At 40.7% G+C, this 27,809-nt stretch overlaps 1 protein-coding gene across 2 annotated transcripts in view; it reads left to right on the forward strand.

Annotated features, from left to right (window-relative positions):
• Positions 1 to 27,809, forward strand: part of LOC128663450 (uncharacterized) — a 130,565-nt gene that overhangs the window by 97,716 nt on the left and 5,040 nt on the right. For both annotated transcript variants that reach the window (XM_053717779.1, XM_053717780.1), the window contains exons 5-6: positions 7,212 to 7,353; positions 11,457 to 11,627. In XM_053717779.1, the coding sequence (XP_053573754.1) occupies positions 7,212 to 7,353; positions 11,457 to 11,627 (313 nt within the window). The remainder of the gene's footprint in view (positions 1 to 7,211; positions 7,354 to 11,456; positions 11,628 to 27,809) is intronic.

A 27,809-nucleotide genomic window follows, 5' to 3' on the forward strand; every position in this document is an offset into this window, starting at 1 on the left:
GTAAAATTCCTTAGCTTCAAGGACAAAGAAGAGATCATCCAAGAGGCAAGGCGTAAACACCCCATAACTCATGCAGGAGCAGAAATCCAGATCTTCACAGACCTTTCGCCTACCACCCTCCAAAAAAGGAGGGAATTAAGCCACATAAATTCAACATTAAGAAACCATAAGATTCAGTACCGCTGGGGATTTCCAGTTTCCATCATAGCCAGCAACAACAATAAAACTGTCATTTTCAGACCAGGTTCAGATGAAAAAGAGTTCTTCGACGGCCTATCCCTGCGCCCACCTGCACAACAGGGCACAAATGATGAAACTGAGGCGCCTTCCTCCCAATCTTCACTCGGATAACAGATGCAGAAGAAAAAAGACTGGGTAATGTAACGTTTTGCTAACCAGTTTTAGTTCATTTTATAGAACACTATGATCACTTTTGATCTGTGGGACACTGTGGGGGCACACTAGATTGTTGGATCTGTTTAGAGACATTAATTGGAACTGTCGCTCTTATGTGTTTCAAAAAAAAAAAAAAAGGACAAAAAGGGAAGAAAAAAATAAATAAAATAAATAAATAAATAAAGGGTAACTTGTGAAGATGTGAGGGTTTTTTTGCGGGGCTGTGGGTGTATTGGTCTAATTGCTGTGGGGGTCGGTTGGGTTGGGATTCCAACCTATGATTGTTTGTGTATAGGCCCTATGTACCGGAGACAACACACCAGATATAGATCATATTTCAGATAAAAGGCATACGCTCCTGGTTCACATATAGAAAGAGATGATCAAACATAATACAAATTCCCTGACCCAACACACATGACCACTTGTTGACCTGACCGATACACGGGTAGCTCTTACAATTACAGAAGTTGGAGCATATTAAACATACACCCCATCCAGAATACAGTACATGACTGTAATCTTTCCACTACCTGTGCCTTCATTATAAAGAGAATTACATACACTTATTAACATCTGGTCCATGCGCCACTCTTTTCTTTTTTGCTGGACAAACATAGACGGACTGACACAGGTCCTCACTTTACTTTCCATGTCATGTACAGTTACTCTCAGCCCTGCAGAGCACTTCAACTTACCCTGTTTCACCACACAGTATATGCCAGACAAATGATACTACACAACACATAATGTGCTCCTCTAGTCCTCAACTTAGACTTTAATAGCCATACCTTATCATACCCCAAGGGAACGATTGGGGTATAAAAGTTTGTAATAATTAACGCCAATTATGGGGCTTTTCCCCTATTGTTACTAATACAAGTTTGAAATTGTTTGGATACAGAGTTGGTATCTGTATCTAGACTAGTTTTCATACATTGCAAGATTGTTTACAGAATCGTAACCTTTTGTATATAACAAGAACAAGAAAGTTATTCTTATATCGTTAATAGGATTATCAGTTGTTCTTTATTCTCGATACTCTCTCTCTTTTTCCCCCTAACCTACCTCCCCAACTCCCTTTTCTTCCTTTCAATATATACCTACCCCCTCCCATCCCCCTCTCTCTCTACTTATTCCTTGCTTCTCCCCACTCCCCCCTTTTTTTTTTTTTTTTCTCTCAGCCGCAGGGTATATAGTCATGCAACCCAAGGTCAGTAGGTTTCTGGATCACGGCATTAACATCACCACAATAAACGCCAAGGGATTAAACTGTCCCGGCAAACGCTCCATCGCCTTTAGGGAACTAAACAAGCTCCAAAGCCAGATAATCTTTGTACAGGAGACACACTTCCGAAGAGGAAGAGAGCCCAAGTGGTTCCATCCGCAGTACCCTAGAGCTTTGTTTGCCTCGGGGACGAGCAAAAAGGGGGGTGTGGGTATTATTTTCCACAAATCGGTCCCATTTCAGGTGACCCAGGTTGAGAGGGACCCAGAGGGGAGATATATACTGGCAATAGGAACACTATACGGGCACTACATTACACTGGCGTCGGTATATTCACCTAGCTCTTCTCAGGGGCCCTTTATCAAAAAGGTAGCAGATCTTTTATTAGAACACTCCAGGGGGATTACCTTTCTGGCAGGGGATTTTAATTTGGTTGCTAATCCCTCTGTGGACTCTTCGAGAGGTGCAACTTGTACCCACTCTTCTACATTACATCAGGTTAATACAACCCTCAGAGATGTAGGGCTACACAACGCCTGGAGAACTCTACACCCGACCTCGAGAGATTATACCTTTTACTCCATCCCGCACAACAGCTACTCGAGGATAGACTACATATACACAGATACCAATGCCCTCTCAATCACTCAAAGCTGTGATATAGGCCACATTACCTGGTCAGACCATGCTCCGGTCTCATGCCTGATTCACTGGCCTGACATCCCAATTACAAATTACAATTGGAAATTGGATGATACTTTATTAGAAGATCCATTAATCTTAGAAGATACTCGCAAATCCCTAAAAGAATACTTTGAAATAAATACACCCCAATCCACCCCGATTATGACGGTATGGGAAGCCCATAAAAGCGTAACTCGGGGGATCCTCATTAAGCACAAAGCAATACTTAATAAACGGTACACATTAAGATATAGCGAACTGATCTCCTCGCTGAAAACCTTAGAAACCTCTCACAAGTCCGACCCTCAGAATCTAGATGTAAAAAATAAACTAAGCTCTGCTAAAGCTGAGCTGAACAAGCACTTGGAAGAAGTGCGTCAAAAGAAGGCGTTATCCCTTAAGCGTTTTTACTACGAGGGAGGAAATAAGCCAGGGAGAATTTTGGCCAGAGCCCTTAAGAGACGGCAAATACAGTCCTATATCCACTCGATTAAAACCACAGACGGAAACCGTTTGTATAGTAGCAAACAGATAGCTTCTGCGTTTCATAAATACTATTCCTCATTATATAACATAGAGGAAGACTCGGATTCAGAGAAGGGAAAGATTTCCCAGCAACGCAAGGTTGCCAGGATTGACTCGTATCTACGAGATATTAGCTTGCCAAGCTTGTCCGTTGAGGCCTCAGAATACTTAGATTCCCCAATCACTAAAGAGGAACTATTCCAAGTTATAAAGGACACCCCATCGGGGAAAAGTCCAGGCCCAGATGGCTTCACATTACCCTACTACAAAAAGTATATTGAAGAGATTCCCACCCCACTCCTTTTACTCTTTAACAGCTTGAGAGACAACCCGAAACTATCACGGGTACTTTTGGAGGCCCATATCATGGTCATCCCCAAACCTGGCAAGATACCAGAAGTCCCAGAGAACTTTAGACCCATCTCATTAATCAACGTGGACATGAAACTCTTGGCTAAGATTATGGCAAGTAGGCTTAATAAATATCTCCCAGAACTGGTATCTAATGATCAGGTGGGATTTGTCCCTGGAAGAGAGGCCAGGGACAACACCTCTAAAGTACTACAGTTAATCTCACACGCTAGGGCATCCAACACTCCATTGGTGTTGTTCTCGACCGACGCGGAGAAGGCCTTCGACAGGGTCGACTGGCTTTTTCTGCGTCGGGTTATGCAGACGATGGGTTTTGGAGATGCTTATGTAAACACAGTTTTCGCATTATATTCAAACCCAGGTGCCAGGATTAGGGTAAACGGTACTCTATCCAAGTTTTTTACCATCAGGAACGGCACTAGACAGGGCTGTCCCCTATCCCCACTCCTATTCGCCATCTCAATAGAGGCTCTAGCTCAAAAAATTAGACTGAACCATAATATTACCGGGTTACGGGTTGACCGCACAGAGCATAAACAGGCACTGTATGCCGATGACGTTCTTTATACCGTCACAAATGCCGAAACATCTCTCCCTGAGCTCTTGGGCGAATTGGACGCATTCAGTGGTGTGTCTAATTTCCTTCTTAACCTTGGCAAGTCAGAAATTTTAAACATCAACACATGCCCTAAGATAATAAAGTCCTTACATACAAAATACAATATCAAAATCGCTAAGGAAAAGTTGAAATACTTAGGAATCTATCTCACCCCCGACCCTTCAGACCTCTTTAAGCACAATTATGGGACCCTCAAACATAATGTTGCGGCCGACCTGTCATCCTGGAGTAATAGACCCCTTTCCTGGCTGGGACGGGTGGGGGTTATTGAAATGAATATCCTCCCTAGGATCTTGTATATCTTTCAAACGGTCCCCATCGCTCTCCCGGTTGGTTATTTAGCCCAGCTTCAGAGATTGATTGAACAGTACGTTTGGGCTAACGTCAGACCCCGCCTTCCCAGGCGGACTATGTACCTGCCCAGGGACAGGGGCGGCCTGGGTCTCCCCGATTTAAAAACATATAGAGACGCTGTCATTTTACAACGGTTGGTGGAGTGGTCGCATAACATAGAGCAGAAGGCTTGGGTACATTTAGATAGAAACATTCTTAGATTAAACAACGTGGGTACTCTGGCTTGGGTCGGTCCCTCTAAGAGACCGATTAAACTACGAGATTACCAGCTAATTGAAGAGACCCTTAAGGTTTGGGACACTGTGGTGGCCACCACGACCCACGTATCTACGAGACATTCTCCCCTCCTCCCGATCATCGAGAACCCGGACCTCCCCTTTCACAAACTAGGCTATAGCAGACTGACACCATACAGCCTCAGAGAGGGATCAATACAGGGCATTGTCGAGAATGGGACTGTGATGCCTCAGGACAAGATGGAGGCAGCGTTCTCAAGTATCTTTAACTCATGGCTTCACTACAATCAGCTCCTCCACTTTATAAAAACCCACAAGCATAAACATGAGCTGGTGAGAGAGCTAACCCCCTTTGAGTCCCTTTGCTCATCCGCCCTAGTCCCCAAACACCTGATCTCCCTGATATACAGAATTTTGCTCGTCCCCAAAAGGGAAACATTCCCCTCATACACTATTCAATGGCATAGAGAGCTAGGCTCGGACTTTGACTACACCGCCTGGACAAGGGCTTGGACCCTGATTAAGAGATCCTCGGTGTCTGCGCACGTGCAGGAGTCTCACATCAAACTCCTTGGCAGATGGTACCTCACCCCGGTGAGGTTATGTAAAATATTTCTTTCTCTCAGCTCCACCTGCTGGAGGGGCTGTGGAGGAGACGGGACGCTGCTCCATATATGGTGGCAGTGCCTGAGTCTGACAAATTACTGGCAAAATATTATTAGGGAAATGTCAACATTCTCAACATTAACGTCCCAAATTCACCAGAAATACTTCTATTTCTCTCTCTCCCTAAAACTCTGATCATGATCACCAGAGCCAAGATGTTGATCCCCAGAAAATGGAAGACGCAGAATATTCCCTCTATTGAGGAATGGCGCGCCCAAATTGACACTACCCTTCTGTTAGAGAGATACCATTATTTGAAAACACAAAACCTAGAGAAATACAAATTGATGTTGGCCTTGTGGCACAAAACAATTTAGTTTCTGAATAACCACCCTCAATGAGCAACTTAAAACTTTTTTTTTTTCCCCTACTTGACCCCCCCCCCCTGATTCTTTATCTCTCTCCTCAAAATCTTACAGATAGCTCACTGTGTAACTCTTCGATTGCAATGTTAAATTGTTCATTATGTAAATTGAATATGTTTGACATAGGTTCCATCCTCGGAGGAGATGGCTGGAACCTAAAACTGCGGATGTGATAATAATCTTGGTTATGCTTATTTTATTTGTGTTTGTTTTTCACAATGGTATGTAACCACAATTTTTTGTTCTTCTATGATTGTATCTTGAATATTCACACCAATAAAGCTTTTAAAAAAATAAAAATAAAAATAAATAAATAAATACAAAGTTGCCTGTAAAATAAATATAAATCCTAAGCTAGCTACAATGTAACTATTAGTTATATTGTAGCTAGTTTAGGGTTTATTTTATAGGTAAGTATTTAGTTTTAAATAGGATTCATTTATTTAATTGTAGTAAATGTATTTAGATGTATTTAAATTATATTTAAGTTAGGGGGGTGTTAGGGTTAGGGTTAGACTTAGGTTTAGGGGTTAATAAATTTATTATAGTGGCGAAGACGTTGGCGGCGGCAGATAAGGATTTAATAAATTTAATATAGTTGCAGTGATGTTGGGGGGGCAGATTAGTGGTTAATAAATATAATGTAGGGTTTGGCGATGTTGGGGGCAGCAGATTAGGGGTTCATAAGTATAATGTAGTTGGCGGCAGTGTCCGGAGCAGCAGATTAGGGGTTAATAATAAAATGCAGGTGTCGACGATGTCGGGGCGGCATATTAGGGGTTAATAAGTGTAAGATTAGGGGTGTTTAGACTTGGGGTTCATGTTAGGGTGTTAGGTGTAGACATAACTTTTCTTTCCCCATAGGAAACAATGGGGCTGAGATGGCTGAAAAAAGCAGCGTTCAGCACCTAACGCAGCCCCATTGTGCACAAGCACGTTCAGCCAGCTTACCGCTACTGTAAGCAATGCTGGTATTGAGGTGAGATGTGGAGCTAAATTTTGCTCAACGCTCACTTTTCTGAGGCTAACGCCGGCTTGCAGAAAACTCATAATACCAGCGTTGTCTTAAGTGAGCGGTAAGAAAAAAAGGCTCGTTAGCACCGCACAGCCTTACTGACAAAAACTCGTAATCTAGCCGTTAAGAAGCTAACTTTGGATAATGAATAATTTCACAACTGTATTGGTGTAAATCGACTTACCCCTCATATTCTGTATAAGAAACAAATATTTCTTAGCATAGGGTCATTTTCCCTCTACTTCTCCACTTCAGGTGCTATGTCATTTATGGCTAAAGATTATCTTCATTATTCTTTAGAGAATGTTCTCTCATCACAATTGTTATAAGTAACTTCCACAAAATAACAAAGCAATCACAGCAATGTTTTAACAGGAGATAAAGATTTACCAATGTCTGTCCGACATAATACGCTGTAGTGTATCATGTCCGACAGACATCCCTGAACTCATCAGAACTGCTTGTGCAATGCCACCCCTGCAGGTGTGTCAATCAGTCCAATCATATAAGATCAGGCAGATTGATTTCCGAAGCATCAGAGGCAGCGGACAAGTTATGGAGCAGCGGTCTTTAGATCGCTGCTTCATAACGGCTGTTTCCGGTAATCCTGAAGGCTTGCGCGGAAACAAGGGGAACAAGGGCAATTTGGCCCTTGTTAAATCGACCCCAAAAACTCTATTTGTGAATTTGGATGTATTGTATTTAGACCAATGTAACAATTTTACTAAATATTTTCTATTTTTAACCACAGAAATCTAAAGATTCTCCTTCACCAAAGAATCAGTCTGATTTTGTGCCATATGTGAATCCAAATGCACTCATCACACTAACTAATAACCTTGCTCATCTGAGTGAAGACGTTATATGTACAATAAAGAAAAAAAACATACAAGGTAGACAATCTGTTACTTAACTTTTTTAAATGTTGTATCCATAAAGTAACTATGTTAAATACAACCAAATTGAACAATGACAATAATAAACTATACTCATTAACACTGCAAAGTTATTTCAATATATATTCTACAATACTAAACATTAGACTAGTGAGGATTCTTCTTCGTTATTAAACATAATCCTCACATATAGGTGTTTAAAAGTTATAACTTATTTTGTTCTATATAAAATAAGTATAATGTGTTATACTATGAATTGTTTCTCAGAAAACATCAAAATCAGAAAGCAAGCATATTTTTGATCATGGACCAGGTATTTGTCTTAAGTGCCTAGCAGTTATTGGCTCTTAGTAGGAAATAAACAACTCATATAGCTAATATTTCTTTCAATGTGAGTTTAAAAATGCTTTTACTTCACATGATGTAATATTTTTTTAATCATCCCTTTACTAGCCCCATATTAACCTTCATGGATTTAAAATTGCCTTCATTCCCAGATTATACTGGATGACAAATAACTCTAAAATAGTTAAAATATCGAAAGCGATATTTGCGCTCAACTTAGAAATACCAGCGCACGCAAATGTGCACTGGTATTATGAGTTAGGTGCAATGCGAACGCAACCTCACGTTCGCATTGCATGGAAGCATTGTGCTCACGAAAGTGCACTTCCATAGACTTCAAAGGGAGCCTTGATCTCGTTCCGTGAGACACGGCATGAGAACTAGCGCAGCAAAAGGGGTAAGTCATGCAGCGATGGGTAGCAAATGTAAATATATATGTATATACATATTATGTATATGTATAGACATATTAATGCATAAATATATATGTATATAAGCATATACATATATATTTACAGGGAACACACAGATCCCATAGACTGCAATGAAAAGCCACTTTTAACCCCTAAAACTGCCTAGTGCCGTTGATTTTTAATAAATAAAAAATGCTACATTTTTTTCATCAAAAAAACTAAAAGACCCTCAATTTTGTGGGAATTTGAGTCACTTAAAGAAAATTAACCCGAGATCCGATCTCTGGTTAATTTTCTGAGCGCTAATTGCTGCCACGAGCTTGCGGAGCAATAACCAGCCACTTGTAATGATTGGTTATTTATCGTGTGCCCGCAACTGGACAAATTTCCGTCCCCTTGTAATTTGGCCCATTGTGTTCTGGCTTAGATAAAATGTAGATTTTAAAAAAATACTTGTAATTATACAGGTAAAAAAGATATAGAATATAGAAACTTATACCAGATATGATGTTTCTCATTTTAATTTTTGAACATTTGTTTGCTTACAAAGGCCTAGATTTGGAGTTTGGCGGTAGCCGTGAAAACCAGCGTTAGAGGCTCCTAACGCTGGTTTTAGGCTACCGCCGGTATTTGGAGTCAGTCAAAAAAGGGTCTAACGCTCACTTTTCAGCCGCGACTTTTCCATACCGCAGATCCCCTTACGTCAATTGCGTATCCTATCTTTTCAATGGGATCTTTCTAACTCCGGTATTTAGAGTCGTGGCTGAAGTGAGCGTTAGAATTCTAACGACAAAACTCCAGCCGCAGAAAAAAGTCAGTAGTTAAGAGCTTTCTGGGCTAACGCCGGTTCATAAAGCTCTTAACTACTGTGCCCTAAAGTACACTAATACCCATAAACTACCTATGTACCCCTAAACCGAGGCCCCCCCACATCGCTGACACTCGATTAAATTTTTTTAACCCCTAATCTGCCGACCGCCACCTACGTTATCCTTATGTACCCCTAATCTGCTGCCCCTAACACCGCCGACCCCTTTATTATATTTATTAACCCCAAGATGGCGTCCCTCGAATTCCGATTGGCTGATAGGATTCTATCAGCCAATCAGAATTAAGGTAGGAAAATTCTGATTGGCTGATGGAATCAGAATCAAGTTCAATCCGATTGGCTGATCCAATCAGCCAATCAGATTGAGCTTGCATTCTATTGGCTGATCGGAACAGCCAATAGAATGCGAGCTCAATCTGATTGGCTGATTAGATCAGCCAATCGGATTGAACTTGATTCTGATTGGCTGATTCCATCAGCCAATCAGAATATTCCTACCTTAATTCCGATTGGCTGATAGAATCCTATCAGCCAATCGGAATTCGAGGGACGCCATCTTGGATCCGCTCCAGAAGAAAGAAGATTGAAAATGCAGCTTGATAGAAGACTTCATCCAGATGATGGACTTCCGACTTCAGCCCGAGGATGGATTTCTTCAGTCGCCGCTTGGATCCAGACTTCAGCCCGAGGATGGATGTCACTCTTCAGCCCCCCGTTTGGGCTTGGATCAACACTTCCGAGGCTTGGATCAAGACTTCCGAGGATGGATCGGTGAACCTGGCAGGGTGAAGATAAGGTAGGAAGATCTTCAGGGGCTTAGTGTTAGGTTTATTTAAGGGGGGTTTGGGTTAGATTAGGGGTATGTGGGTGGTGGGTTGTAATGTTGGGGGGTATTGTATGTTTCTTTTTACAGGCAAAATAGATGAATTCTTTGGGGCATGCCCCACAAAGGGCACTGTTCAGGGCTGGTAAGGTAAAAGAGCTTTGAACTTTAGTAATTTAGAATAGGGTAGGGCATTTTTTTATTTTGGGGGTCTTTGTTATTTTATTAGGGGGCTTAGAGTAGGTGTAATTAGTTTAAAATTGTTGTAATATTTTTCTAATGTTTGTAAATATTTTTTTATTTTTTGTAACTTAGTTCTTTTTTATTTTTTGTACTTTAGTTAGTTTATTTCATTGTATTTATTTGTAGATATTGTATTAAAATAATTTATTTATAGTGTAGTGTTAGGTTTAATTGTAGGTAATTGTTGGTATTTTATTTAATTAATTTATTGATAGTGTAGTGTTAGGTTTAATTGTAACTTAGGTTAGGATTTATTTTACAGGTAATTTTGTAATTATTTTAACTATTTTAGCTATTAAATAGTTCTTAACTATTTAATAGCTATTGTACCTGGTTAAAATAAATACAAAGTTACCTGTAAAATAAATATAAATCCTAAAATAGCTATAATATAATTATAATTTATATTGTAGCTATATTAGGATTTATTTTACAGGTAAGTATTTAGCTTTAAATAGGAATAATTTATTTAATAAGAATTAATTAATTTCGTTAGATTAAAATTATATTTAACTTAGGGGGGTGTTAGTGTTAGGGTTAGATTTAGCTTTAGGGGTTAATACATTTATTAGAATAGCGGTGAGCTCCAGTCGGCAGATTAGGGGTTAATAAGTGTAGGCGGGTGGAGGCGACGTTGTGGGGGGCAGATTAGGGGTTAATAAATATAATATAGGGGTCGGCGGTGTTAGGGGCAGCAGATTAGGGGTACATAGGGATAATGTAAGTAGCGGCGGTTTACGGAGCGGCAGATTAGGGGTTAAAAATAATATGCAGGGGTCAGCGATAGCGGGGGCGGCAGAATAGGGGTTAATAAGTGTAAGGTTAGGTGTGTTTAGACTCGGGGTGCATGTTAGGGTGTTAGGTGCAGACGTAGGAAGTATTTCCCCATACACAACAATGGGGCTGCGTTAGGAGCTGAACGCGGCTTTTTTGCAGGTGTTAGGTTTTTTTTCAGCTCAAACAGCCCCATTGTTTTCTATGGGGGAATCGTGCACGAGCACGTTTTTTAGGCTGGCCGCTTCCGTAAGCAACTCTGGTATTGAGAGTTGAAGTTGCGTTAAATATGCTCTACGCTCCTTTTTTGGAGCCTAACGCAGCCATTCTGTGGACTCTCAATACCAGAGTTATTTTAAAGGTGCGGCCAGAAAAAAGCCAGCGTTAGCTACGCGGGTCGTTACCGACAAAACTCTAAATCTAGCCGAAAGTGATTAAGCCAGTTCACTTGGGAATGAAAAAAAATCGAAAATAACTTGTTCTGTGAGAAGCTACCCACTTATACTTAATATTTTGTTGACCTAGCATGGTCCATATGAGTCACATGCGGGTATGTACAGTATTTACAGTAGGCATGGAGCTCATAACCCACATAAAGTTTTACTCTTAGGAAGAAATGGTCTGCATATATAAACACAAGAAATGTAAACTAACCAGTTGATTTTCATTTCAGATGTTGCATATTTAATCATTGACACATCAGTACAATCAATTCAGATATCTGCGTGTACACCTTTGTACAAACAAAGTGTGACAATTTATGACACAGCAAGCAAATGGTTTGTGACATGTTATGGCAAAGTTGCTGCCAAATCATTGTACAGTGTTAACAGTTACATTAAAGGTAAGATTTCATTCATTTATATTATCTAATTATATCATATAATAATTGAACTTATTTAAACTTATCTCAGTGAGGTAAAATATAATAAAGTTGAGATAAAAGTCTCTTCATTTATAAGTGTTATTAGCCAAAAGAAATGAAGCCAAAATCGTTTTGGAGCATACCTACAGCCAAAATATTGCTGCAAAATGTTGCGCTTTTGGAAACATGACCTAAAGTGTTAACACTTTTAATTATGCATAACAAAACTCAAGAACATATAATAACATCATATATTTATGGTTGATAGGGTGCTTCTTTGTATGTTGTTTGTTATTACAGACACCTCTCAAGTGTTTATGTAATGATACATCCAGGCAGTGGGGGTACAGTGTCCACTGCCCATTGCCAATTAGCCAAGCAAATAAGTTCCCAAGTAGGGAACTTGTCTGCACTCCGTTTAGTACATTTGGCTCAATGAGATACAATGTATATAATCCCTTGTCTTACATTTTTCTGCATTCAAAGTATTATCTAATATCTAATATAAATTAATTGGGGTAAATCAGAAGTTTTGGTAATAAATGCACACTCAGGAGGCACTAATCCCCTCCCCTAGACTCCTATAATGCAAGATCAGGGGCGGAACTACCATTGGTGCAGCAGGTAAGGGCCCAATTGCTGGGAGAGGGTCTTATAGCAGAAATTCTATATATAGGTTTGTGCAGAATGTGTACAATCCTAATGCAGGAATGCCTTTTATTAGTACAGTACAAAATCATTATATAGAGCAGCATGTATATTATTACTATTGATTAGTACTATATTACCTATGGGGGGGATTCTGCACCAGGGCCCTCTGTTGAGAAGGTCCGCTACTGGCAAGATTCAAGTAATTAATATTCCTGTCAGAAGAACTAACAAATCAATACAGACAGGAATCAATCCAATCTAATGAATCGTTTGCATTCCAAAAAATCAATATGTACTAATATTTGGTTAAAATTCTCCCACTGCAAATTGAGGGTGGGTGATAAAATATTTTTTTAAATGTAATTTTAAAAGATATAAGATTTAAACTATTAGCATCACTAAATACTATAAAAATTATCAATCAACACACATGCCTTTTAAAACGTTATTTAATCACTTAATCCAAGGAATCACAGTTTAGCTTATTGCTGCTAATTGTGTAAATTAGATTTTTTTATAATGAAATTGGGAGAGTAAAAACACAGATAATGATTTGTGTACAATTTAACTTTTTGCTAATTGTGTAAATTTGATTTTTGGATTATGAAATTAGGAGAGTAAAAATACAGATAATGATTTTGTGTTTTTGGGAAGGAACTATTTTTAGCTTTAAGGATAATAACTGCAAAAAATGTAGGGATTGTGATCTCTGGAAAAACACAATGGTGCACGATTGTGATCAACCTCAAAATTACTTCACCCCAGCACTAAACAAAAATTCCCAAGACAATAAAACATTAAACAGTATATAAAATTATGTGCTACTCTATTAAAACTGATTTCTAAATCAATTGCACCAATCACCACAGGCAGATTCCTATCCCTACAATGGGCCAGATTACAAGTGGAGCGGTAAATATCGCCTTCATAAATACCAGCACACACTAATGTGCACTGGTTTTACAAGTTGACAGCAATGTGAACACAGGCATTACAGATAGCATTGCACTCATGAGAGCGTGCTTCCATAGGCTTAAATGGGAGCCTCATACTCAGACACGGCATGAAAGCCTTGTGAAGCGAAGGGGGTAAGTAGCACAGCGATTGCAGCAAATTGTAAATATATATGTACTAGGTCATATGCCTGCCCAGATCTTCTTGCAGGAGACATTCACTGGGTTTGGCCCTTAATAATGCATAGTTAATAAAAGATTTCAAATCACCTTTAATTCACCTACAATTCATCTCTTTGTGAAAAGAGCCCTAAACATTCAGATAGATATTCCTTATATAGCACACACCTGCTCTTGACCATTGATCTTACCAATCATTTTTATTAAAGTGCCATTAGACATGTTGCGATCTATGCATTTCATAAAAGGACTAATTAAGTAAAATAGTTTCCATAAAAATATTGTTTAAAAGTTGATGGCAAGTATTTTAAAATAATTTTCAAAAATAATAAAAATTAGTAGAGTCCTGCTGTCTGGAGTAGTCTGCTCCTCCCCCCTTATCAGTGTTTAGCATCAGAAACACAGGCATTGTATTTCAACTGAGTTCAGAGTTGCTTATTTGCTTCTAGGCATGCTCCAGCAGATAATGAGTGTTAAAATCTGCATTCTACTAAATCAAATGTGGATATAGATGCAGCCATAGAAGGAATTGCATGGGGCGAGTTATAGCTGTACAATTCAAGAACTTAAAAGAGAGGGTTAATAGCGAGGCACTGCAGTATAAATTTGCAGGTAAAGTAATTAAAGTACATCCTATTCTATAAAAGGCCAAGTGTGTTTGTCCGAAGCTGTCATGAGCAGTAGAGACAGCACGAGGACAAACACACCTGGCCTTTGAGTCCCTAGCTAGCTGATGATCTGCGGCATAAGTGGGCGTGGCCGGAGTGAGTGAGGGCGTGGTCAGCATGAAGGGGCGTGGCCGGGCGTGAATGGACTGAAGGGGTGTGGCCTTACGTGAAGGGGGCGTGGCCGGGCGCGGTCGCGCAATAGATGGAAGATGGGAGAGAGATAGAGAGAGAGAGGGGAGAGGGATAGAGAGGAGAGGGGGGAGAGAGGGGGAGAGAGATAGAGAGTGGGAGAGAGACAGCAAAAGACAGGGGGGAGAGAGACAGCAAAAGACAGGGGGGAGAGAGACAGCAAAAGAGAGAAGGGGAGAGAGACAGCAAAAGAGAGGGGGGAGAGAGACAGCAAAAGAGAGGGGGGAGAGAGACAGCAAAAGAGAGAGGGGGAGAGAGACAGCAAAAGAGAGAGGGGGAGAGAGACAGCAAAAGAGAGGGGGAGAGAGATAGCAAAATAGAGGGGGGATAGAGACTGCAAAAGAGAGAGGGGGAGAGAGACAGCAAAAGAGAGGGGGGAAAGAGACAGCAAAAGAGAGGGGGGATAGAGACAGCAAAAGAGAGAGGGGGAGAGAGACAGCAAAAGAGAGGGGGGAAGAGCGCAAACGAGAAGGGGGAGAGAGAGCGCAAAAGAGAGGGGGGAGAGAGCGCAAAAGAGAGGGGTGGAGAGAGAGCACAAAAGAGAGGGGGAGATAAAGCGCAAAAGAAAGGGGGGGAGAGAGAGCACAAAAGAGAGAGGGGGAGAGAGAGCGCAAAACAGAGGTGGTGAGAGATCGCAAAAGAGAGGGGGAGAGAGAGCGCAAAAGAGAGGGGGTGAGAGAGCACAAAAGAGAGGAGGAGAGAGAGCGCAAAAGAAAGAGGGGGAGAGAGAGTGCAAAAGAGAGGGGGAGAGAGACAGCAAAAGAGAGAAGGGGAGAGAGACAGCAAAAGAGAGAGGGGGAGAGAGACAGCAAAAGAGATGGGGGAGAGAGACAGCAAAAGAGAAAGGGGGAGAGAGAGACAGCAAAAGAGAGGGGGGAGAGAGACAGCAAAAGAGAAAGGGAAGAGAGAGACAGCAAAACAGAGAGGGGGAGAGAGACAGCAAAAGAGAGAGGGGGAGAGAGACAGCAAAAGAGAGGGGGGAGAGAGACAGCAAAAGAGTGGGGGGATAGAGACAGCAAAAGAGAGAGGGGGAGAGAGACAGCAAAGAGAGGGGGGAAAGAGACAGCAAAAGAGAGGGGGGATAGAGACAGCAAAAGAGAGAGGGGAGAGAGACAGCAAAAGAGAGGGAGAGAGAAAGCACAAAAGAGAGGGGGGAGAGAGAGCGCAAAAGAGAGGGGGGAAGAGAAAGCACAAAAGAGGGGGGATAGAGCGCAAAAGAGAGGGGGGAGAGCGCAAAAGAGAGGGGGGAGAGAGAGCTCAAAAGAGAGGGGGAGAGAGCACAAAAGAGAGGGGTTTGAGAGAGAGCGCAAAAGAGAGGGGGAGAGAGAGCGCAAAAGAGAGGGGGGAGAGAGAGTGCAAAAGAGAGGGGGGGAGAGAGAGCGCAAAAGAGAGGGGATGAGAGAGCGCAAAAGAGAGGGGGAGAGAGAGCGCAAAAGAGAGGGGGTGAGAGAGCGCAAAAGAGAGGGGGAGATAGAGTGCAAAAGAGAGGGGGAGAGAGAGCACAAAAGAAAGAGGGGGAGAGAGAGTGCAAAAGAGAGGGCGAGAGAGAGAGCTCAAAAGAGAGGGGGGAGAGAGAGCACATAAGAGAGGGGGAGAGAGAGAGAGCGCAAAAGAGAGGGGGGAGAGAGAAAGCTCAAAAGAGAGAGAGAAAGAGAGAGCAAAAGAGAGGGGGGAGAGAGAGCAAAAGAGAGGGGGAGGGAGAGAGCGCAAGGGGTGGGACCGCTGTACTGCAGAAAATGGCCCGTGTGAACGGGCTTTAGGACTAGTATTATTATATTTTGTCCCTATCCAAACTTGTTTTTTGTCCCTTTAAAGTTAATTTATTAACAATCACTTTAGCAATACGTATGTACTCAAAATGTAACTAATATGCCTTCCATTTTTTTAAATCATCTTTTTTACTCTTCTTATGCAAAATAACAATCACAGCCTTTTTTGACTATAAAAAGAAACACATCTATTTGCAAGTCTTTCCTACATACCAAACACATTCTCCCAAATATATTCCAAACACACAATAAAATTCAATAAGCAAACTATAACTCACAGATACTTTTTCCTAAACTCTTTAAATATAATATATAACCACTTTTTAATGCCCTCATTCTTTAACAAATCTACATTCAATTTTTATGGACCTTTATCAAAGTCCACAAAATATCAACATCCCCCCTCATACTCTGTAGGCGTGATCCACAATTACTCTTTTATTTACAAACCCAGAACTTTTCCATTCCTGGGGAAAAAAATAATATATGAGTTAATGCCTCCATTATCCCTAATCTATTACCCACAGCGTGTTTAACTTTGAAGGTTCCCTTAAAGAAAAATGTTAAAGCTTTATTTTAGTATCTTACTGCTGACATCCAAACTCCCTACTGTATCAATCAATCCCCAACTTCTAAAACATCATTGAAATCCCTAGCATGAATAGCACATCCTGCCCCCCAAAAATCCTAAATTGACTAATGAAATCCAACTCCTGCCTTCTATTAGTAGATGCATAAACATAAAATCCTCTGTCGCTTATATGTACAACCACCTCATTTGTACTTTTTTATTACTGTATTACCAAACTATAGGTCCAGTGGTCCAATTAGCTTCTTAGAAGGGATTGTAACCCTTTAACAACCATGATGTACCCAAGACTGCACTATTGAAAATGCAATACAAAGACCTTAAGGGGATAAAGCTAATATTTTGCAGAGAAAAAAAGCTCCAACACTATACTCCTACATTTCATATGTTACTTAGACCTTACTTTCATCAAAGCTATATTTTTCTCTTTCCTGGGCTTCTTCCAAGTCTGTTTACTAAGTCGTGATCAAAGTACAAAATTCACTTTGGTGAAAAAATACAAAATATCTAAAAAAGTGATGGAAAATATAATATTTAAAACAATATAAGGATATATGTGTATCTCAAATCTTCGTAGGTGCACCAGATGCAGAATTTTTATATAATTGGAGATTTCTTGCATTAAAAAACAAGAGAAAAAATCGTGGCCGGAATTTTAGCCGACGGACATTTAGCAGACGGACATTTGGCCGACACACAAGTGGCTGTCAGATAACAGTCCGGCCAGCGGCCACGAGATAGATAGATTTGATGGATAGATACATAGATTAGATAGATAGATTAATAGATGCGATACATAAATTTGATAGATTCGATAGATAGATAGATAGATAGATAGATAGATAGATAGATAGATAGATAGATAGATAGATTCGATAGATAGATAGATAAATAGATAGATTCAATAGATAGGTAATTTCCCAGACAGAGAATTACAAGATGTGCGGGCTGGGACCCATGGTAAGTTTCCCAGAGGCAGTTGCCGCGCCCGAGACTCTGATTAGAACAGAGCACTCTGGAGCGTATCTGCCCTTGGCCAAAATCGGAACATTCTTCGGCATTCTGTCCGTCTGCCAAATGTCCGTCTGACAGAAGGCTGTCTGCCAAATGTCCGTCTGCATTTTGTCAGAGCACCGAAAAAATATATAGTGTAATATAGCTTGAGTGCAAAAGAGTATATTAGCACCGCCAAGCCGAGTTACTCACACTTTACATTCTAGCTCTAGGGATGATGCACACCTGGTTTTATACTGCCAGGTACCTAGTATTCATCCGGCAATACTCTGAATAAAAAAATAAATGGATATTTATTAAAAACATATATTAAAACTTGAATTGTATGTAGATCTAGCTTCAAGAAGTTATTGATGACATGGTGTATGTAAATGTTAACAAAGAAAGGAGCTTTGGACGAAATGAGTTGGCAGAGAAATGTGTTTAAGAAAGTGATTGAGTATGACTTAAAAGAAAGCTATCTGGAATTGTAAGATTTGTAATATAATTAAGGGGAAGGATGTGTTTTAAGTATGTAGGAAGGCTACATAGAATGAGAAAGGTTGTCGCTGTTTTTGTTTTGTTTTGTTGGGGGGTTTTGGCATTTTTTATGAGGCTCAAGAAAGATTTTTTATTATTATTGTTAAATATTGGTTATAAATTATCACTAAAATGATTTTTAATAGATTAAGAAAATTGATTTGTAGGAATGTTGGGGAAGAGCAAGTGTGTTGAGAAAGGAACACACATTTCTTAAAGTTTTTCCTCATAATTTGAGAGTTTCTGCTGGGATAGGAATTTGCCTGAGCTAATTGTTACAAATGATTTACAAAAAAAAAGTTTTTCACAGAGTACCACACAGTTTTATCTTAAAGGAACAGTCTATACCCAATACATAATTGGAATTACTTATTGTTACATACCAGTGAAGCATCCTGCAACTGGTCCCAGATATCTATAAGCTTGTAAGAAGTACATGAAAAAGCGTGCCACTAAGCTTGGCACACCTATTGCATGTATATTTTGGTATGTTAAGTTTCCTTCTCTCACATGCTGATGTGTGCATATGTAATTTGAAATAGCTAACTGAAAAATATTAGACATGCACTACTAAACTGTCATGCAAGAAAACAGCTAACTGGACAAGAAGAAAACTGTGGGCGGAGCTTGATGGCCATTTTTGGCTGCTAACAAATGATTATTTAAAAGTTTCATGCATTTCTTACAAGCTTATAGATGTGGAACCTGTTTCAAGATGCTTATTGGTATGTGACAATAAATAATAAAGTATTGTGTCTAGAATGTCTCTTTAAAAGTATTACATGTTTGTGAACTTTAGAGGACACTATGGAATCAGGTTTTGTATAAACGGATTGAGAACAGTTTAGATATAGGGCTTGGTTACAATGTTGTGCTTGTTTCCAGTAGATAATTTCTAAACTTCATCTTGTATTGTCAGTGTGTGATTCCAGTTATCGCAATCACCAAATGCTTTTGCTGTTAATACGACTAAAGTTTAAAACATTACTTCCCCAAAAAACAAGACAAGTTTGGTGTGTCTGTGAGGTTACTCAGATGGATTAAACTTTTGTTTAAAAAAATTCTAAGCAGAGTACAAGTCAATGGATTTTGTCTCAAAAATGTGTTATTGATAGTGATGTTGCGAACATAAAAATGTGGGTTCGCGAACGGTGAACGCGAACTTCCACAAATGTTCGCGAACGGGCAAATCAGGCGAACCACCATAGACTTCAATAGGCAGGCGAATTTTAAAACCCACAGGGACTCTTTCTGGCCACAATAGTGATGGAAAAGTTGTTTCAAGGGGACTAACACCTGGACTGTGGCATGCTGGAGGGGGATCCATGGCAAAACTCCCATGGAAAATTACATAGTTGATGCAGAGTCTGGTTTTAATCCATAAAGGGCATAACTCACCTAACATTCCTAAATTGTTTGGAATAACATGCTTTAAAACATCAGGTATGATGTTGTATCGATCAGGTAGTGTAAGGGTTATGCCCGCTTCACAGTGACAGACCAAACTCCCGCAGCAGGTACAACATCATCATCATCATCACACCGTACGTCCATGTGTGTAATGCTGCCTGACTGAGACATATCCCTGTTATCTATATCCTCTGGCAATAATAGTTGTGCATCACTCATTTCTTCCAACTGATGTGTAAATAACTCCTCTGACAGATCAAGTGAAGCGGCTGTGGTGCTAGTTTTGGTGGTGGCGGCAGGCGGGCGAGTGGTAACTTGAGAGGTGCCCGAAGCTATGCTGGAGGAGGATGGTGCATCAAGGTTCCGAGCGGAAGCTGTAGAAGATTGGGTGTCCTGTGTTAGCCAGTCAACTATGTCCTCAGAACTTTTCGAGTTCAGGGTACATGGCCTCTAAACACTGGGCATTATTCTAGGGCCAACGGGAATCACAGCACCACGACCACGACGGCCCCTGCGGGGTGGCCTGCCTCTGCCTGTCATTTTTTTTTTCGATTAGTGGTACTATGCGTGCAAGCTACTGTGACAACAGCTATCAGTGGCACTGTGCACTGGCAGAAGTTGGCAGAGTATAAAGTCCACCAAAGAAAACAAGTGAGAGCGCTAGTATAAAATAAAATATAACCTTTATTTGGTATATTTAAAATAAAGTAGGACAACACAGTGTCAAAAGAGACAATATGGGGCACCTCTGGCTGGCAGGCTTACGCGTTTCGGCATAGCCGTAATCATAGCATACTAAAGCCAGCCACAGGTGTTCCTTATGTACATAAGTAAGAACAACCTCATTGGCTAAAAACATATTGAGAAACAACACGCCCTGAGTTTATTTTAACCCCATATATACTGGTTGTGAACAAAAGATGACAGAGCAACAAGAGGTCATGAGTCCATTTTTTGTACATATATATATTTTTCTTTCCCGGTATTAACAAATAAATGAAAAATTATACCATATTTAAATACTATTATCTGCAATGTATTTGTTTAACCTGGGCATTCTTTAACAAAAACCATGGTCTACAATCAACATGATATAAATTATGATTTAAAGGTCTAACAAATAGCAAAGAGTTATTTAACTTTCAAAAATGCTTATTTTCTGAATTTGTGATTGTATCACATACATGAGAGTAAGGGCCACTTTTTCAGGCTTCTGATAACCCATTTCACAACTATGCGTTCATGTATAACGCTTAATAGTTTAGACCCACTCTCTGTGATAAAAAAACAAAACACAAAAACAAAATAAGTTGAAAAATTACCTCTATGCAATGATGTATGAAATATACAAATATAGAGACACAATCCCCTATTTTCTTAGTCCGTAGAATTACATATTATTTGGAAAAACTAAGAAGACCTATATTCTAAGAGATGGAATAATTATTGATTATATCTCTAGATCGAAACTGTAATATGTACATATATACAAATAAGTGTAATGTTTTAGATGATTGTTTGTTTTGTATAGATAGCAGTAAGAATAATCTTGAGGAATATAATTGTAGGCATAACAAGGAATAATACATTCAATTCTATTCCCAGTAATTTATAAGATCAAACTCAGAGTTTAATCCTTTTGGGACTCTGGTTTCCATCTTAAAAATCCACAGCATCTCTCTTTTAGAGAGTGCTACTTCACGATCACCCCCTCTTCTCGGTCTAGGTACCATATCAATAGGTTGCCAAGAGAAGCAAGTCAGATCTTGTTCGTGGATTTGTGCGAAGTGATGTACTATAGGAGTAGTAGCCTTGCCCACTCTAATGGTGGACAGGTGCTTTCTAATCCTACTTCTGATGTCCCTAGTGGTGAGCCCAATGTATTGTTTTCCACATCTAGTGCAGGTAATGCAATAGATCACAAAGGTAGATGTACAATTTAGGCAGAAGTTTATATCATAAGAGATACCAGTCACAGTGGAGCAAAATTGTTCTGACACAGTCAGATATTCACATGCCCCACATCTAGAACTACCACATCTGTAGGACCCTTTGCTAGTTAACCAAGCACTTCCTTGTGAAGTGGATTTTGGTAGGACAGTTGGAGACAAGATATTTCCTAGAGTTTTATTTCGTCTATAGGAACATCTAAGTCCTCCCCTCACGCATTGTATTAGTCTGTCATCTGCCACCAGCATATTAAAATGATGTTTTACAATATTACAGACCTCTTCATACTGGTCACTGTAGTCTGTCACAAAGGTTACCCCTTTCATTGGGTCCTTAGTTTTCCGATCCTTTTCTTTCAAAAGATCTTGTCTGTTCAGATTCCCAACTTCTCTCTGGGCCCTATTGACCACCTTTTTTGGATAGCCTCTCTGTAGGAGGCGCTTTTTAACTTCCATCATCTGTTTCTCACCTTCTTTGGTGTCAGAGCAATTACGTTTTGCCCTCATAAGTTGACCTTTCGCTATGCCATACAGAGTAGACGCTGTAGGCCTGACACACACGCTTGCAGACAACTAACTGCTATTCAATCTATTACAGTCAAAATTGTATTTTTTTTTAACCCCTTAGTGACCAGAGCACTTTTCCATTTTCTGTCCGTTTGGGACCAAGGCTATTTTTACATTTCTGCGGTGTTTGTGTTTAGCTGAAATTTTCCTCTTACTCATTTACTGTACCCACACATATTATATACCGTTTTTCTCGCCATTAAATGGACTTTCTAAAAATACCATTATTTTCATCATATCTTATCATTTACTATAAAATAATTTATAAAATATGAGGAAAAATGGAAAAAAAACACACTTTTTCTAACTTTGAACCCCAAAATCTGTTACATATCTACAACCACCAAAAAACACCCATGCTAAATAGTTTCTAAATTTTGTCCTGAGTTTAGAAATACCCAATGTTTACATCTTCTTTGGTTTTTTTGTAACTTATAGGGCCATAAATACAAGTAGCACTTTGCTATTTTCAAACCATTTTTTTTTCAAAATTAGCGCTAGTTACATTGGGACACTGATATCTTTCAGGAATCCCTGAATATCCATTGACATGTATATATTTTTTTTTTAGAAGACATCCCAAAGTATTGTTCTAGGCCAATTTTGGTATATTTCATGCCACCATTTCACCTCCAAATGCGATCAAATACAAAAAATCGTTCACTTTTTCACAAATTTTTTCACAAACTTTCAGTTTCTCACTGAAATTATTTACAAACTGCTTGTGCAATTATGGCATAAATGGTTGTAAATTCTTCTCTGGGATCCCCTTTGTTCAGAAATAGCAGACATATATGGCTTTGGCATTGCTTTTTGGTAATTAGAAGGCCGCTAAATGCTACTGCGCACCACACGTGTATTATGCCCAGCAGTGAAGGGGTTAATTAGGAAGCATGTAAGGAGCTTTTTGGGGTATTTTTAGCTTTAGTGTAGTGTAGTAGACAACCCCAAGTATTGATCTAGGCCCATTTTGGTATATTTCATGCCACCATTTCACCGCCAAATGCGATCAAATTAAAAAAAACGTTAAATTTTTCACAATTTTAGGTTTCTCACTGAAATCATTTACAAACAGCTTGTGCAATTATGGCACAAATGGTTGTAAATGCTTCTCTGGGATCCCCTTTGTTCAGAAATAGCAGACATATATGACTTTGGCGTTGCTTTTTGGTAATTAGAATGCTGCTAAATGGCGCTGCGCATCACATGTGTATTACGCTAGCAGTGAAGGGGTTAATTAGGTAGCTTGTAGGGAGCTTGCAGGGTTAATTTTAGCTTTAGTGTAGAGATCAGCCTCCCACCTGAAACATCAGACCCCCTGATCCCTCCCAAACATCTCTCTTCCCTCCCCTACCCCACAAATGTCCCCGCCATCTTAAGTACTGGCAGAAACTCTGCCAGTACTAAAATAAAAGGAAAATTTTGGCTTTTTTGTGCATTTTTTTTAGCATATTTACATATGCTTATGTGTAGGATCCCCCTTAGCCCCCAACCTCACTGATCCCCCACCAAACAGCTCTCTAACCCTCCCCCTCTGACTTAATGTGCGCCATCTTGGGTATTGGCAGCTGTCTGCCAGTACCCATTTTAGTGAAAAATATGCTGTTATAATTTAAAAAAATGTCCCTTTTCTGTAGTGTAGCTTCCCCCCCCCCCAATACCAACCCCCCACCCCCTTCCTGATCCCTTAGATGCTTTTAAAAAAATAAGTTTATTTTAATTTTTTTCACAATTTACTTGTAACTTTTTTCTGTAGTATAGCGGTTCCCACCCGCTCCCGCCCCGTGCACGCGCCCTCCCGCCACCCCCAGTGCACGCGCGCGCCCCTGTGCGCGCCCCCGGCGATCCCGCCCCCGATCCCGCCCCTCTCTCTGACTAAGAAGCCATCGATGGCCGCCCACCCACCTCACACTTCAGCTCCCACCCACCAACGAATGCGGCCATCGATGTCCGGTGCAGAGAGGGCCACAGAGTGGCTCTCTCTGCACCGGAGGGGTAAAAAATGTTATTGCAGGATGCCTCAATATCGAGGCATCCTGCAATAACCGGAAAACAGCTGGAAGTGATCAGGATCGCTTCCAGCTGCTTTCCAAACCGAGGACGCGCAGGGTACGTCCTTGGTCGTTAAGTGACTTTTTTAAGAGGACGTACCCTGCACATCCTCGGTCATTAAGGGGTTAATGTACACTACTGTTACACCAGATATGAGTTGCACTGGTGTGACACTGTGCCCTGGCAGGCCCTGAAACGCACACGCTTGAAGGAAACTGACTGCTATTATTTCACAGTCAAATTTCTAGTTTTTTTTTTAACCCCTTAAGGACCAAGGCCATTTTTCAATTTCTTTTCCTTAAGGACCAGGGCTATTTTTACATTTCTGCTGTGTTTGTGTTTAGCTGTAATTTTCCTCTTACTCATTCACTGTACCCACACATATTATATATCGTTTTTCTCGCCACTAAATGGACTTTCTAAAGATACCATTATTTTCATCATATCTTATAATTTATTATTAAAAATATAAAATATGAGGAAAAATGGAAAAAAACACACTTTTTCTAACTTTGACCCCCAAAATCTGTTACACATCTACAACCACCAAAAAACAACCATGCTAAATAGTTTCTAAATTTTGTCCTGAGTTTAGAAATACCCAATGTTAACATGTTCTTTGCTTTTTTTGCAAGTTATATGGAAATAAATACAAGAAGCACTTTGCTATTTCAAAACCACTTTTTTCCAAAATGAGCGCTAGTTACATTGGAACCCTGATATCTGTCAGGAATACCTGAATATCCCTTGACATGTATATATTTTTTTAGAAGAAATCCCAAAGTATTGATCTAGGCCCATTTTGGTATATTTCATGCCACCATTTCACCGCCAAATGCGATCAAATAAAAAAAATGTGTTCACTTTTTCACAAACTTTAGGTTTCTCACAGAAATTATTTACAAACAACTTATGCAATTATGGCATAAACTAGTACTAAAGCCCGTGTACACAGGCCATTTTTTGCAGTACAGCAGTCCCACCCCTTGCTCTCCCCCCCCCCTATCTTTTGCTCTCTCTTCCCCCCTCTCTTTTGCTCTCTCTTCCCCCCCTCTCTTTTGCTTTCTCTCCCCCCTCTCTTTTGATTTCTCTCCCCCCTCTCCTTTGCTCTCTCTCTCCCCTCTTTTGCTCTCTCTCTCCCCTCTTTTGCTCTCTCTCTCCCCTCTTTGGCTCTCTCCCTCCTTTCTTTTGCTCTCTCTCCCCCCTCTTTTGTTCTCTCCCCCTCTTTGGCTCTCTCCCCCCCTCTTTGGCTCTCTCTCCCCCCTCTTTGGCTCTCTCTCCTCTTTTGCTCTCTCTCCTCTTTGGCTCTCTCTCCTCTTTGGCTCTCTTTCCTCTTTGGCTCTCTCTCCCCCCCCTTTGTCTCCACCCCTTTGTCTCTCTCCCCCCCTTTGGCTCCTCCCCCCCTTTTGGCTCTCTTTCCTCTTTGGCTCTCTCTCCTCTTTGGCTCTCTCTCCTCTTTGGCTCTCTTTCCTCTTTGGCTCTCTCTCTCCCCCCTCTTTGGCTCTCCCCCCCTTTGGTTTTCCCCCCCTCTTTGGCCCTTCTCCCCCCTCTCCTGCTCCCTCTCTGGCCTTTGCCTCTCTGGCCACGCCCCCATCGCAGAAACCCCGCCCGGCCACGCCCCATCGAGACGACACCCGTCCAGCCACGCCCCGATAACGCCCCTTGCGACGCCCGGCCATGCCCCTCGAGACTACCGGCCATGCCCCCATCGTGACGCTCCCGTGGGCCACGCTCCCTGACACTCCGCTTCAGCCTTGCTCTGTGCTGAGTGCTGAGTGTCAGGATCCAAACGGCCAGGTATGTTTGTTACGTGCAGTCTCTACTGCGCATGACTGCATCTGACAAACATACTTGGACATTTATTATATAGGATGGTTGTAAATGCTTCTCTGGGATGCCCTTTGTTCAGAAATAGCAGACTTATATGGCTTTGGCGTTGCTTTTTGGTAATTAGAAGGCTGCTAAATGCCACTGCGCACCACATGTGTTTTATGCCCAGCAGTGAAGGGGTTAATTAGGGAGCATGTATGGAGCTTGTAGAGTTAATTTTAGCTTAAGTGTAGTGTAGTAGACAACCCAAAGTATTGATCTAGGCCCATTTTTGTATATTTAATGCCACCATTTCATCGCCAAATGCGATCAAATTTAAAAAAAACTTACATTTTTTCGCAATTTTAGGTTTCTCACTGAAATTATTTGCAAACAGCTTGTGCAATTATGGCACAAATGGTTGTAAATGCTTCTCTGGGATCCCCTTTGTTTAGAAATAGCAGACATATATGACTTTGGCGTTGCTTTTTGGTAATTAGAAGGCCGCTAAAATGCTGCTGCGCATCACACGTGTATTATGGCTAGCATTGAAGGGGTTAATTAGATAGTTTGTAGGGAGCTTGCAGGGTTAATTTTAGCTTTAGTGTAGAGATCAGCCTCCCACCTGACACATCAGACCCCCTGATCCCTCCCAAACAGCTCCCTTCCCTCCCCCACCCCACAATTGTCCCCGCCATCTTAAGTACTGGCAGAAAGTCTGCCAGTACTAAAATAAAAGGTTTTTAAATTTTATTTTTTTATAGCATATTTACATATGCTGTTGTGTAGCATCATCCCTTAGCCCCCAACCTCCCTGATCCCCACCAAAACAGCTCTCTAACCCTCCCCATTTGCCTTATTGGCGGCCATCTTGGGTACTGGCAGCTCTCTGCTATTATTTCACTGTCAAAAAAGTGTTGTTTTTTTTTAAATGTACACTACTGTTACACCAGATATGAGTGGTGGCACTGGGCAAGTGGGTACAGTATACGCTGTGAGCCTGACACACACGCTGGCAGGCAGGCAACTGCAATTAGATTACACAGGAAAAAAAAAAAAAAAGCAGACTGATGTTCTAGCCCTAAAAAGGGCTTTTTGGGGTGCTGTCCTTAAAGGAGATGAGATCAGATGAGTCCTTCAGGACTGTAGTGGACACTGAATACACTAGCCTAGCTATCGATTTCCCTATTAAATCAGCATCAGCTACACTGTCCCTCCTCTCACTAAGAATACAGCTTCTGAATGAATCTAAAATGGATGCTGTCCAGGAGGTGGGAGGGTCTGGGAGGGAGGGTCTGCCGCTGATTGGCTGGAATGTGTCTGCTGACTGTGAGGTACAGGGTCAAAGTTTACTCAATGATGACAAATAGGGGAGGATCGAACATCGCATATGTTCGCCCCCGCCGCGGCAAACACGAACAAGCTATGTTCGCAGGGAACATCCAGAATAAAACCTTTGAAAAACTTAATTAGAAGCTCACAGTTTAGCACTGTTAAAGAGGTTCAGCTGGGACACCCACTGAAAGGGCCTGGGAAAGCAAAAAGAGTAGACGCTCACCTGCATATGAAAAGATCCATTACACAAAAAGGGGCAAGAAATAGTCTGTAAACTTGAGTTTACATCTGATACTTTGGGGCATGGTTAAAAGTCTGAAAATCAGAACAATATAATTAAAAAAAAGCAAAACTATACATTGCTACAAAAACACTCCCAGATGGGTGATTTAAATGTTTCATCTATATTTTGGGACATTATTTTGTAAGGCAAAGAATTTGTTAAGAGGATAGTAGTTTTACTGAAGAGCAAAATGTGGTATTTATGTTCGGCCATCCAAGCTACAT

This window comes from Bombina bombina, chromosome 6, assembly GCF_027579735.1.
Source record: "Bombina bombina isolate aBomBom1 chromosome 6, aBomBom1.pri, whole genome shotgun sequence".
NCBI classification, from domain to species: Eukaryota; Metazoa; Chordata; class Amphibia; order Anura; family Bombinatoridae; genus Bombina; species Bombina bombina.